The sequence below is a fragment of the Nicotiana sylvestris genome, chromosome 4, assembly GCF_000393655.2.
Source record: "Nicotiana sylvestris chromosome 4, ASM39365v2, whole genome shotgun sequence".
In the NCBI taxonomy this organism is placed as follows: domain Eukaryota; kingdom Viridiplantae; phylum Streptophyta; class Magnoliopsida; order Solanales; family Solanaceae; genus Nicotiana; species Nicotiana sylvestris.
The window spans coordinates 150,633,655-150,647,063 of NC_091060.1; the positions used below are offsets into that span (position 1 = coordinate 150,633,655).

Genomic DNA, 13,409 nt, shown 5'->3' on the forward strand with positions numbered 1-13,409 from the left:
CACATATGCAACGATATCCTTCTTCATTCTTCTCCACCAATAATGCTGCCGCAAATCCTGATACATCTTCGTGGTGCCTGGATGTATAGAGTACCGGAAACTATGGGCCTCCTCTAAAATCAACTCTCGAAGTCCATCCATATTAGGCACACAAATTTTACCCTACAATCTCAAAACTCCATCATCAGCTAAAGTAACATACTTGGCACCTCCGTGCTGCACCGTGTCTCTAAGGACACACAAATGGGGATCATCATACTGCCAATCACGGATACGCTCCAATAAAGAGGAAAGAGCGACCGTGCAGGCTAACACACGACTAGGCATAAAAACATCCAATCCTCACGAACTGATTGGCCAAAGCCTGAACATCCAAGGCAAGCGGTCTCTCACCGACTGGAATATAAGCAAGACTGCCCATACTGGCTGACTTTCTACTCAAAGCATCGTCCACCACATTGGCCTTTCCCGGATGGTATAAGATGGTGATATCATAATCCTTTAAAAGCTCCAACCACCTTCTCTGCCTCAAATTTAGCTCCTTCTGCTTGAACAAGTACTGCAGACTCTTGTGACCCATGAACACCTCATATGCCACGCCATATAGATAATGCCTCCAAATATTTAACGCGTGAACGATGGCTGCTAACTCCAAGTCATGAACCAGATAGTTCTTCTCATGAATTTTCAACTGCCGTGAAATATAGGCAATGACCTTGCCATCCTATATCAACACCGCACCAAGTCCAATACGAGATGCATCATAATAAATCGTATAAGGCCCTGAACCTATGGGCAAAACCAACACTGGTGCCGTAGTCAGAGCTGTCTTGAGCTTATGAAAGCTCGCCTCACACTCGTCCGACCATTTGAACTAGGCACCCTTCTGGGTCAACCTGGTTATTGGGGATGCGATAGATGAAAACCCCTCCACAAACCGATGATAGTAGCCTGCCAATCCCAAGAAACTCCGGATGTCTATGGCTGATGCTAATCTAGGCCAGTTCTTGACTCCCTCAATTTTTCGGATCAACCTAAATGTCCTCTGCTGACATAACATGACCTAGGAATGCAACTGAACTCAACCAGAACTCACACTTCGAAAATTTAGCATACAGTTGACTATCCCTCAAGGTCTAAAGAACCACTCTAAGATGCTGCTCGTGCTCCTCCAGGCTATGGGAATAGATCAAAATATCATCAATGAAGACTATCACGAACGAATCCAAGTAAGGCATGAACACTCGGTTCATTAAATCCATAAAAGTTGCTGGGGCATTTGTCAACCCAAATGACATCACCAAGAATCATAATGCCCGTACCGAGTGCGAAAAGATATCTTAGGGACATCGGATGCCCTAATCATCAACTGATGGTAGCCAGATCTCAAGTCAATCTACGAAAATACCTTGGCACCCTGAAGCTGATTAAACAAATCATCAATCCTCGGCAATGGATACTTATTCTTGATTGTAACCTTGTTCAACTGCCAGTAATCAATACACATCCTCATCGATCCATCCTTCTTATTAACAAACAACACTGGCACACCCCAAGGCGAAACACTCGGTCTAATGAAACCATTTTCAAGCAAGTCTTGCAACTGCTCCTTCAACTCTTTCAACTCAGGCGGGGCCATACAATATGGCGGGATAGAAATGGGCAGAGTGCCTGGAGCCAAATCAATGCAGAAGTCAATATCCCTATCGGGTGGTATACCCGGCAAGTCTGAAGGAAATACCTCAAGAAACTCACGAACAACGGGCACATAATCAATAGAAGGAACCTCAGCATTAGAATCACGGACATAAGCCAAAAAGGCCAAACACCCCTTCTCGACCATACGTCGGGCCTTCATATATGAGATAACACTACGGGTAGAATGACTAGGAGTCCTCTCCACTCGAAACGAGGTAAGCCCGACAAGGCTAAGGTCACAGTCTTGGCATGACAGTCCAAGATAGCGTGGTAAGGTGATAGTCAGTCCATCATTAATATGACATCAAAATCAACCATATCCAATAGTAACAAATCTACACGAGCCTCAAGACCACAAATCACAACTATGAACGAACGATGGACACGATCCACCACAACAGAGTCACCCACCGATGTAGACACATAAACAGGAGCACTATAAGAATCACTAGGCATGACCAGATACGACACAAAATAAGATGACACATAAGAGTATGTAGATCCTGGATCAAATAAAATCGAAGCATCTCTACTACAACCCAGAACAGTACTTGTACCTCCACCTCTAGCACTTCTACCTCCACCTCTAATAACCTCTACCTCCACCTCTAGCTGACTAAGCAGGCTGAACGAGTCCCTCAATAAACCTCCTCACTCTCTCTCTTAGTGGGAAGTATAAGAAGAGCATGACGGGTCAAATCATTAAACCTGGTCTCGTACTGAGTAAAGTCATAGAACTCTGCTGGAGACGCTCAAACTGCCTCGGGTAGATCTCTCTCTAAGTGATAGGTTGAAAGTTCTCTAGAAATAGCTGAGAAAAACGGATCCCAAGTCAAAGCTATTGACCTAACTGGTCTAGACAAACAATAATCTCTCCAACAAGTCTTGGCGGATCCAGACGAGTGAAAAGTAGCAAAGTCGACCCCATTGGCCTCCATTTTCCCCATGTTCCTGGGAACCTCGTGACAGTTGCCTAAATAATCTTGGAGATCCTCAGAAGATGCACCACTGAAAGTGGTAGTGAAGGGCTTGGTGAAACTTATCCAACCTCCACAAAGCCTCTGAAGACGTAGCTGATCTATCACCGGTCTGTGCTGCTGCTTGGCTGAAGAAGCGGTACGTGACCTCGCCATTCGCGAAAAGACAAAAGTAGAGGTCTCAATTTAGCATTGAGAGAACAAAATCGCACAATAGAGAAGAATAGAAATGAAACTTTTCCTAACTATGTAGCCTCTGCGGGATAAATACAGACGTCTCTGTATCGATCCCTCAGACTCTACTAAGCTTGTCTGTGAATTGTGAGACCTATATAACCTAGAGCTCTGATACCAACTTGTCACGACCCGGATTTCCCACCCTCGGGAGTCGTGATGGAGCCTACTAGTGAAAGCTAGGCAAGCCAACTAACTGAACTATTTACCTTGCTTTTTTTAATTCGATAACATTTAAGAGCCAACAATTAAATAGTAACAGAATTGAATAAGCGGAAGGCTGCATTGCAAAATTTTATTAATACTGCTAATACCAATCCATAACAAATCTACCTCAAGATTGGTGTCACAACTTCACAGACTGTCTAGGAGTACTACAAATAAATGTCTAAAAGAAATAAATACAACATTGTCTCTAGAAATGCATGAACGAAACAGGAATAATAGATAGAAGGAGACGCCAAGGCCTGCGGACGCCTGCAGGACTACCTCGGGTCGCCTAATGAACAAGAAACAACAATCTCATTGAGGTCCGAAGTCTACAACACTGGAATCTACACAAAAGAGTGCAGAGTGTTGTATCAGTACAACCAACCCTATGTGCTGTTAAGTGCCTAGCCTAACCTTGGCGAAGTAGTGACGAGGCTAGGACCAGACTACCAAATAAACCTGTGCAGTTAAATCATATACAGTGGAAAAGAAGAACAGTAATGTATAGTTAAGTATGAGAGGGGGTAATATGCTGCGGGGACGTTGAATAATAACAGAAGAACAAAAAATAAATATGAGGATCACCACAGTTCAATTGAAAATAAGAAGGGGAGATCATATTGCGGGGTACAACAAGTTTCAACAGGAATCCATCAATTAAATGTAGAGAAACCGTAACTCAGTTATCAATAAAAATCAGGAAAACAAAGACAAGTGCACGGCTTCACCCTTCGTGCTTTAACACTCTCTCACCAAAATAATACATGGCACCACCCTTCGTGCTTTGACACTCTCTCACCAAAACAATACACAGCATCACCCTTCGTGATTTACACTCTTCCTCACCCAAGCAACAAACACAAGGCAAATAGGGTAAGAGAATCTATAACATCGAAATAAAATCAAGGAACAACAGAAAATCAGTAAATAAACGTAAAGGACAACATAACTCAATATCAGCAAGAATCAGGAAAATTAAGGACAAGTGTACGACATCACCCTTTGTGCTTTTACTCTCGTCCTCACCATAAGAATCAATATAAACTGCACGACATCACCCTTCGTACTTTTACTCTCATCCTCACCATAAAATCAATATAATGGGCACAGAATGGTACATCATGTGGCGCGGCATCACCCTTCGTGTTTTACACTCTTTTCCCACAAATTATACACGGCATCACCCTTCGTGATTTAGCACTCTTCCTCACCCAAACATCAATCACAAGAAATAAGGGCAAGGAAATAAATGAAATCACAATAAAATCCCAGCAAGGGAACAATAGTACAACAATCAAATCCCGGCAAAGGAAACAATATCGAAACAATAACATCCCGGCAAGGGAGACAATATGATCATGACTCTCTCTCTCCTTTCTTCTTTCACAATTGCTTCACAACTTGAGTCAGGCTCTATAATGTTCAACAATTTTATTCTTAACTTGAGTCAATGCTCTACAATGTTCAACAATTCAATTCTCAACTTGAGCCAACGCTCTACCATGTTCAACAATTAAATTCTTAACTTGAGCCAACGCTCTACCATTTTCAATTAACAATAATACTTCCACAAGTCATATTCCTCAATAGAAATTATCATATAGAGCATGAACAATACGAAACGGAGTCATATTAATCATAGTATAAGACTCACGGGCATGCTTAACACCAACGTATAGATACTCGTCTCCATGCCTATACGTCGTACTCAACAAATAACACATAGCAAATAGGACACAACTCCTAATCCTTCAAGCTAAGGTTACACCGAACACTTACCTCGATGCAATAAACACAATTCAAGCCTCAACTATCGTTTTACCTCTTGATTCCACCACCAATTGGCTCTTATCTAGCCACAAGTTACTTAATTACATCAATAAATACTAAATAAATCAATTCTAATCCATGAAAATGAGTTTTCTAAAGTTTTACCCAAAAAGTCAAAAATCGCCCCCGGACCCACATGGTCAAAACTCGAGGTTCGAACCAAAACCCGATTACCCATTCCCCCACGAACCCAAATATATAATTTGTTTTGAAATAGGACCTCAAATCAAGGTCCAAATCCCCAATTTTTGAAAAAACCTAAGTTCTACCCAAAACACCCAATTTTTCCCATGAAAATCATTGATTTTGAGTTGAAATCATGTGAAAAGATGTTAAATATTAAAGAAAACTAGTTATAAATCACTTACAATTGATTTGGAGAAGAAATTTTCTTTGGAAAATCGCCCAAGAGACTTTATGTTTTGAGAAGATGTGAAAAATGGTTGAAAATGCGTTTAAGTGTGATTTTACAAGTCTCTGATGTCGCAATTGTAACCAGGATTTGCAAGAAATCTGGTATTTTCGCATTTGCGACATAAGTTCGCATTTGCGAACTCGCAATGCGATAGGGAAGTCGCATTTGCGAGAAAGGCAGATGGCGGGGCACTTCGCATTTGCGAAGGAAGGATCGCATTTGCGATCAGCCCTGCCCAGGCCTCTTCTCGCATTTGCGATGTGTTGGTCGCATTTGCGAGCCAGGCTTCGCATGCAGGCCTGGAGCATACCAGATAAAATCTCCAACCTCCTAAGTCCAAATTCCACTCCGTGGCGTATCCAAAACTCACCCGAGCCCTCGGGGCTCCAAACCAGATATGCACACCAACCTAAAAACATCATACAGACTCGCTCGTGCATTCAAATCACTAAAATAACATCAACAACTATGAATTTAGTATCAAGATCATGAAATTTTCTTAAGAATTTCAAATTTCCAATTTTCTCAAAAACGATCTGATTCACGTCGTTTCAAGTCTGTTTCTTACCAAATTTCACAGACTTACCTTAAATCACATATAAGATCTCTATCGGGTGCCGAAACCGAAATAAGGGCCCGATACCATCAAATTTTAATCACAACTCATTTCCAAATCTCATAAATAATTTCAGAAAATAATTTTCTTTAAAAATTCATTTCTCGAGCTTGAGACCTTGGAGTTCAATTTCGGGCATACACCCAAGTCTCATATTTTCCTACGGACTCTCCGGGACCGTCAAATCACGGGTCCGGGTCCGTTTACCCAAAATATTGACCGGAATCAACTTAATTCATTTTATAATTAAAATTTATTATTTTTCACAGATTTTCACATATTGGCTTTCCAGCTATGCGTCCGGACTACGCACGCAAATAGAGGTGATGTTGAAAGAGGTGTTTAAGGCCTCGAAACGCAGAAATTACTTTTAAAACAAGTGATGACAAAAGGTCATCACAATCACGTCCGGTTGACTTCAAATTTTTCACACAAATCACAAATGACACCACGAACCTACTCCAATTTCTGAAAATCCAATCCGGCCTCAATATCAAAAGTACACCCCCCCCCCAACTAAACTTTTCAAAATTCCAACTTTTGCCATTTCAAGCCTAATTCTACTACGGACCTCCAAACCACAATCTGAACACGCTCATAAGTCCAAAATCACCTAACGGAGCTAGCAGAACCAGCAAAACTCCATTCCGAAGTCGTCTACATAGAAATCAACATTCGGTCAACTTTTCCAACTTAAACTTTCAATTATGAGACTAAGTAGGCGTTTGGCCATGAATTCCAAAATAAATTTTCAAATTTGAAATTTCTCTAAAATTTGAGTTGAAGATGAAGTTATGTTTGGTTATAATTTTTGCAACATATTTGAATGTCTTTTTTTGCAAAATCATGAAATATGATTTATACCCCATAACTTGTAAAAAATATCAAAATTGTCCCAATTTAATTATACTACTTGAAATAAACAATCAAACATGCTATTGTTTAGCAACATGGTAGTCGTCACAAGAAAAGGATTCATTATCCGCTGCAGTAGCTTCATTTGATAGTCGAGGGCAAACACGTGGGTAGTTGTAGGTTAATAATTGATGGGGTCATTTTATAAATTTTAAAAGTATCGGGTAAATTTACAAAATTAAAAACTAGTGAAAATGCATTTTCAATTGAAAAACTGGTCAAATTTGAAAATGCATTTTTAAGTGAAATTGAAAAAAATGGTAAGATGTGGATAACCAAACATTGTTTTCAATTTTTTTTTGGAAAAAAGCAAAAATGTTGTATGTTCAAGCGGGCTCTAAGTGTCTCAATTCACTCCGGACCCCAACCAACCAACCCGGTAAGTCATAAAACTATAGTAAAACACAAAATGAGCAGTAAATAAGGGAACGAGGCTACAACACTCAAAATGATCGGTCGTGTCATTACAGTACCCAAGTGATATTGTAGAAATTTTTGCATCACCAAGAAATAATTAAAACTCTTTTCCATTGTCAAGAAATTATTAAAACTTTTCTCCGGTTGATATATGCATGGTAAGGTTGCGTACAATAAATCTGTGTGCTCCAGCCTTGCTTGAACCATAACGAGAGCTTAGCGCACCTAATTGCTCCTTTTCTCTCGTAGATACAGATTAAAAAGCATATTGACAAGATGCCTCCCAGGTTAATATCAAAATCCGCCCTAAAGTGCGGATGGGGTAGGGGTAGAAGTCTGTTGTCCATATTTTGCTTAGGAGTATAAAATACTCTTACTTAGTTGTCCTTCTTCAAGCTTATCTTCTAAACACTTACTAATGGTTTTTATTTTTGGCATAAACACAATTTTCACTAAGGAAAGTAAAATTTTAAAACGTAAACATCCAAAAAATCAAGTAAATTTAATATATACTAATATATATATATATATATATATATATATATATATATATATATATATAAGTATATAAATTTTTTTACCTAATTTTTTTATAGAATAATTTTTTATGGTTGTTGCTTTTCTTTCTATTTTTTGATTATTATGTTGTTTGTGTTATCTTTCTGGCTTCCTTTGATGTTACTGTTCCACTGTTTTTCCATCTTCGTGAGCCGAGGGTCTATTGGAAACAATTTTTCTACTCTTCCGGAGTAAGAGTAAGGTCTGCGCGCACATTATCTTCCCCAAACTTCGCTTGTGAAATTCCATTAGGCTGTTGTTATTATACATATATACTATAATTTTTTGGGAAGTAGTATTACAGGTGTCCTCTTGAATAAAGGTAATTCCGCCACTGGTTTCGATAGAGGGCATATCGTTTAGCCTGCTTAAATATTTTTTATTGTCCAAGCTATTTCTATGTGCCTTCCTCATTTTCAATTTCACATGTTCATTTACTAAGTTATAGTGCTTATTAATTGAGATTGGTGAAAATCATTGTTTTATAATATGAAAAAGTAGTAGCTATCCTTAAAAAGATTCAAACATTTGCATGATTCTTTGCTATATACGTGCACGTGTGCGCACGAATTATTGACTACTTCTATAATAAATAAATTGTGTGTAAGCAATCGCAAGGCCTAACTCTATTGCTTTTTTTACTCTTATTATTTCTTTTTTTAACATAATATGTACAAACATTTGTGTCAGCATCTAAGGAAAGCTTTTGACTTAAAACGGAACAAGTTAATAAAGAAAACAACAAAATTTTGGCAATAAAGAATCTGTACCACAAATTCTATTATTGAAATCAAGCTGACAGCTACTCCTCATCTAATTTAACTATGCAAGCATGCAACCTCTCCACAATTATTGCTAATTGATATGTTCATTCTACATAAAAAGACAATATATAAGTTCAAAATTCATTATATCAAAAAATTTCAGACATAGCTTTAACTAACCTTTTATTGACATCGTATTTCATCTAACTATAACTCAACTCAAGTTGACAGGAAATAATAATTATACGGATTTATTTGATATACACCAACAATATTTTTTATTATTAGCGAAATTTAATTTATCATAACAGGTTATTCGCTTATTTTTCAGGTTATTGATTAATTCTACTAGTTGATAATTAGGAAAAAGTTATCTTTCAACTCCAAAGTGGGGGAGGGGGGTTTACTTTTTGAGGAATATGATCGAAACAATAATAAAAATATTTTCTAATAAAACATTAGTGTATAATAAATTAAACTCTTATTATAATTTTTTCATCTAGTGGATGACCAAATAAGTCAAGTTTTGATATGACTTTGCTGAGATATATTCGATCACTTAATAATACAAACCACAACTATCACTATATTAAAGAGTTTTGAGGTATATTAAAGTATTGTAAAGCATGCTATTAGGGTTTTACATAATATTTTACAAACCTAAGCTGCACATTAAATTAGCAGAGACAAAGGGCACCTTGAATCACATGCAAACTGCAAGAATATCTACCTACATATGAAAGGTGACATCTGGTCTTTCTCATTTATGGTTTTTGTTTTGTATTGAACATGTGGCAATTGTGTAACAAGTACATTTTGTTGGATGAAGATATAACACATATACAAGATCAATAATTATTGAAGGAAATGATTACTAATGTTATAAATTGCATTATTTCCTGCTTTAACAACCTTCCATTAATTCTTTCATTCTACTTTGAATACTACTCCAGCATAACATTCTCATCAATAATTTCAAACTTGTTGAAATTTTACTGTATAATACTATTATTTAACAATTATTAGTGTACCAAGAAAGGAAATTGTCAGCACTCAGGACACATAGCTGGAGGTCTTGTCTTTTTCTTGAAATATAATCTATGTCATGCTCCAAGATATGGGTGGCAATTCTTAGAATCAAAGATTTTGGGAGGTTAAAAAAAATTAAAAAATAAAACCAATAATTGCACCCTCAATATTATACATGGATCATATTTTTAGTAGATAGCTGTCATAGAACTAGGTGGGGTTGTGCCTTTTTGGTCCCTTTTGGTAGAAAATGAAAGTTGAAAGGGATCAATCTTCATTATTCACAATGTCTTGTTCTAGTTTTCAGTATATTACATTACCAGATTGAACCAACTCAATCAGCTAGCTAGGCTGGCAATTCTCACAGTTACATGTTACAACAAATTTATTATTTCTCACACCACTCTGTAATAAATTGTATTTATGCCGCATTATCTAAAAGCAGAATATATATAGTACAATCAGACATCTCTATAACATCTCTATGTTACAGCCATTCACTATAAAAACCAATTTTTTCTCGAAACCAATTCTTATAGTATGTTACAATATATGTCTTCTATAATAGCACTTCACTGAAGGACAGCCTTGGTGTAACTGGTAAAGTTGCTGCCATGTGACCAGAAGGTCACGGGTTCAAGTCGTGGAAACAGCCTCTTGTAGAAATGCAGGGTAAGGACCCTTGCGGTCCGACCCTTCCCGAACCCATAGTGGAAGTTTAGTGCATCGGGCTGCCCTTTTATAAGGGCACTTCAGTATAACAGTCAAAAAACTGTAGTTCCATTCCATATATCTTTTTTGTTGGGAGATTCTTTGTTACACATTTTTAAAGCTAAATCAACTGTCGAAGAATAAGAGAATATGAGAGAGTGTAAAGCTGTAAAGGATGGAAAGAACTATTTTGAAGTGAAGAACATTGGACATAATATTATTGATATTATCATTATTCTCCTGAATTGTGTTTGGTGTGGGAGAGAGATAATAAAATAAAGACAGTTTTCTCTCTTCTTTTTTTGACATTTATGTTTTAAAGTTGTTTCCCACTACATAGACAGGAACAATAACTGGAAGGAGGATTAATAAAAAATTAAAAGAAAGAGGAGAAAGTAGGATAAAAACAAGATCCTCAGAAATCTAAAGCCTTTTTCCCTTTTTATGCTCCCTATTCACCCCTCAAACAACAATCTTCTTTTTCTCTCTTCAATTGCAGCTGCAGACACAGAAAATATACTCTTTGCCAATTCTTATTGCCTCTTCCTTCCTTTTAAACCACCTGCCAAAAACACAAAGGCAAACTAATTAATTTTTGAATAACATCTAAACAATAATGTGGCAGAATGTAGACAACACTAATTAGTTGGGATTAAGCTTAGTCATGTTAGTACATTTATTTTAGTTCTAAATTTTACTGAGTGTCTTTTAATCATGTCTGAAACTTATATTTCAGTAGATAATATGGAGAACTTCTAGCGCAAATGAAACTAACATTTATAATACTCGATTGATCGGCTTAAACGAAACAACATAAATAATAAGAATTGTTTGAGAATAAGACGTAGTTGTTGTTATTCTATCAAGAACAAACCAGTCCTTTTGCTCCATTATTTCAGCAGCAGTTAAAAAGAAATGTAATACAGCTTCTGTTTACTCACTAGATTTTTCTGATGAAGTTCTTCCACTCACAGATGTTTTCAAGAAACCAAAGTGCTTCCCTAAAACAGATTTACCCTGAAATGAATAACACAATTCTCATTTTCAATTCTATACTTGAATAAAAAAGACATCAGAAGAAATAATCTAAGAATAAAAGTCAGCGCGGTGCACTAAACTCCCTCTATGCGCAGGGTTCAGGGAAGGGCCGGACCATAAGGGTCTATTGTATGCAGTCTTACCCTACATTTCTACAAAAAACTGTTTTCATGACTCGAACCCGTAAACTCTTGATCACGTGATAGCAACTTTACCAGTTGCGCCAAGACTCCCCTTCAAATAATCCAAGAATGACAATAAAAAAGTAACCTTAGAATGTGTTTCAGAGAAGTCAGCTACCATCTCCATAGAAGTTCTATCATTATATTCTCTGTTATCCTGTAACACAAAAAGGGTATATATCAAAGTGAAATAAAGTAACATATATTATATATTAAGACTAAGAAATTAAATTGGGGTTGGACTGAACATACCGTTGGGAAACTAGAGAATGGAGAACTGGCAGTATCATCAAGATAAAGATTCTGTTTTTTGACCTTTTGCTCTTTCATTTTCCTTTTCTCCTTTGTTTCCTTTGTATTTTCAGAAGCTGAAGGATAGAAAATATATCCATTTTGTTCAAAGCAATAATCTTCACGAAAATGTGGTGGACCAGAAGAAGCATCAGAAACCATTGACATATCTTCATCTTCTTGATATTCATCTACATGTTCTGTTTTACTCTTACTATATATACCATAATCAATATTTCTTCTGTTATATTGATCTTCAGAATTTGAGAGCTGATCTAAGTACATTGTCCAACCAGATTCACACCCACTACTACATTCAGAAGCTGATATGTTCATACTTAAAAAATGTGAAAATGCACCTTATTATTGGCTAAGTACACTTGGTGTTTCTTGAAAGTAGAGGAAAAAAATATGGAGGTTTGGTTTTTAATAGAGGAAGGAGTAGTAAAGATTAATTTGGGTTGGATTCTGTTTATTGGTTCTGTATTTATAAGTGGGAAGAGAAGAAGAGAAAGGTTATATAAAACCAAACTTAGCACACTCAATAGTAGACTAGCTTTGTCCTTTGCTTTATCCTTTGGCCTTATTTTTTTTCTCAATTTTGTGAAGGATCAAAACTTGCCAGTTGGCTTGGTCATGGGGTAGGGCAGAGAGAGAGAGAAATGAGTTTTTGGCCACTTGCAATTGATATTTTGTACAACGTGGTGATTGCAAGAAAATCATATGTTCAACAATATTTGTGCAACAGCCAGCCAGCAAATGCCAACCATTCCCCTTGCATTCTGTGCTTATTATTACTACCAATTACCATACTATATTTTTTTATCTGTTTTGAGCCGAGTATTTATCAGAAATAACTTTTCTACTTTTTCAGATTTTTTTAGTTTTACAAGAATTTTGCACTAGCGCCCCGCGGCGCGATAGTGCATTTTTCTCCGAGTAGAAATTTCTCTCAATTTTTGACATCCAGACTTGGTCTTCGATTCCCGAACGCGATCGTGGTTTAATCCCTTGTGCTTTTACTCAGACCTCAAAGCTCACAATCATCCAACTTAGCTCCAAAATCGCTCCGTACACGAAATCACCTCCGACAAAGTATAATACACATAATAAGTACAAAGTACTAGCAATCAGGCTCAAATATAACTAAAGTATAGTAATTAGAGTGCAAACTATAGTTAAAAATGTGAATTCCTAGCCTACCATCAGCAGAGGTAAGAGCTGTGTACACACTATCCTCCCACGACCCCACTTGTGAGATTCCACTGGAGTCGTTGTTGTTGTACCACACTGTAACGATCCAAATTCCATATTAGGCTGTGATGGCGCCCGACACCATTGTTAGGCAAGCCGTCACTAATCAATTAATAAATTCTCCTTTGTGTAGTTAGTACGTGATGACTTCCATTGTAGATTTAAGAAATTTATAGCTTAAAACTTTAAGCATATTTAAATGGAAATGATAAATGCGAATCTCAATCATGAAGACAAGCCAAAACATCATAAGTCTACTAATGTGTGTGC

At 37.1% G+C, this 13,409-nt stretch overlaps 1 protein-coding gene across 1 annotated transcript; it reads right to left on the bottom strand.

Moving 5' to 3' along the window:
- Positions 1 to 10,562: 10,562 nt before the first annotated feature.
- On the bottom strand, positions 10,563 to 12,418 carry LOC104243975 (protein SOB FIVE-LIKE 5-like). Its single transcript, XM_009799264.2, has 4 exons — positions 11,847 to 12,418; positions 11,683 to 11,751; positions 11,316 to 11,391; positions 10,563 to 10,936 (listed from the first exon to the last, which is right to left on the bottom strand). Exons 1-4 carry the CDS (start codon positions 12,219 to 12,221, stop codon positions 10,908 to 10,910), a joined length of 549 nt encoding a protein of 182 aa, XP_009797566.1. The 5' UTR covers positions 12,222 to 12,418; the 3' UTR covers positions 10,563 to 10,907.
- Between the last annotated feature and the right edge of the window lie 991 nt (positions 12,419 to 13,409).

Bases quoted from the DNA above. Each gene is read 5' to 3' on its own strand.
- LOC104243975 (XM_009799264.2), bottom strand. From the start codon at position 12,221: ATGAACATATCAGCTTCTGAATGTAGTAGTGGGTGTGAATCTGGTTGG. The intron at 11,392-11,682 runs GTTACTTTTTTA...TATTCATTTCAG, and splicing joins TCTCTGAAACACATTCTAAG to GGTAAATCTGTTTTAGGGAA. The intron at 10,937-11,315 runs GTGAGTAAACAG...TGTTTTTGGCAG, and splicing joins AACTTCATCAGAAAAATCTA to GTGGTTTAAAAGGAAGGAAG.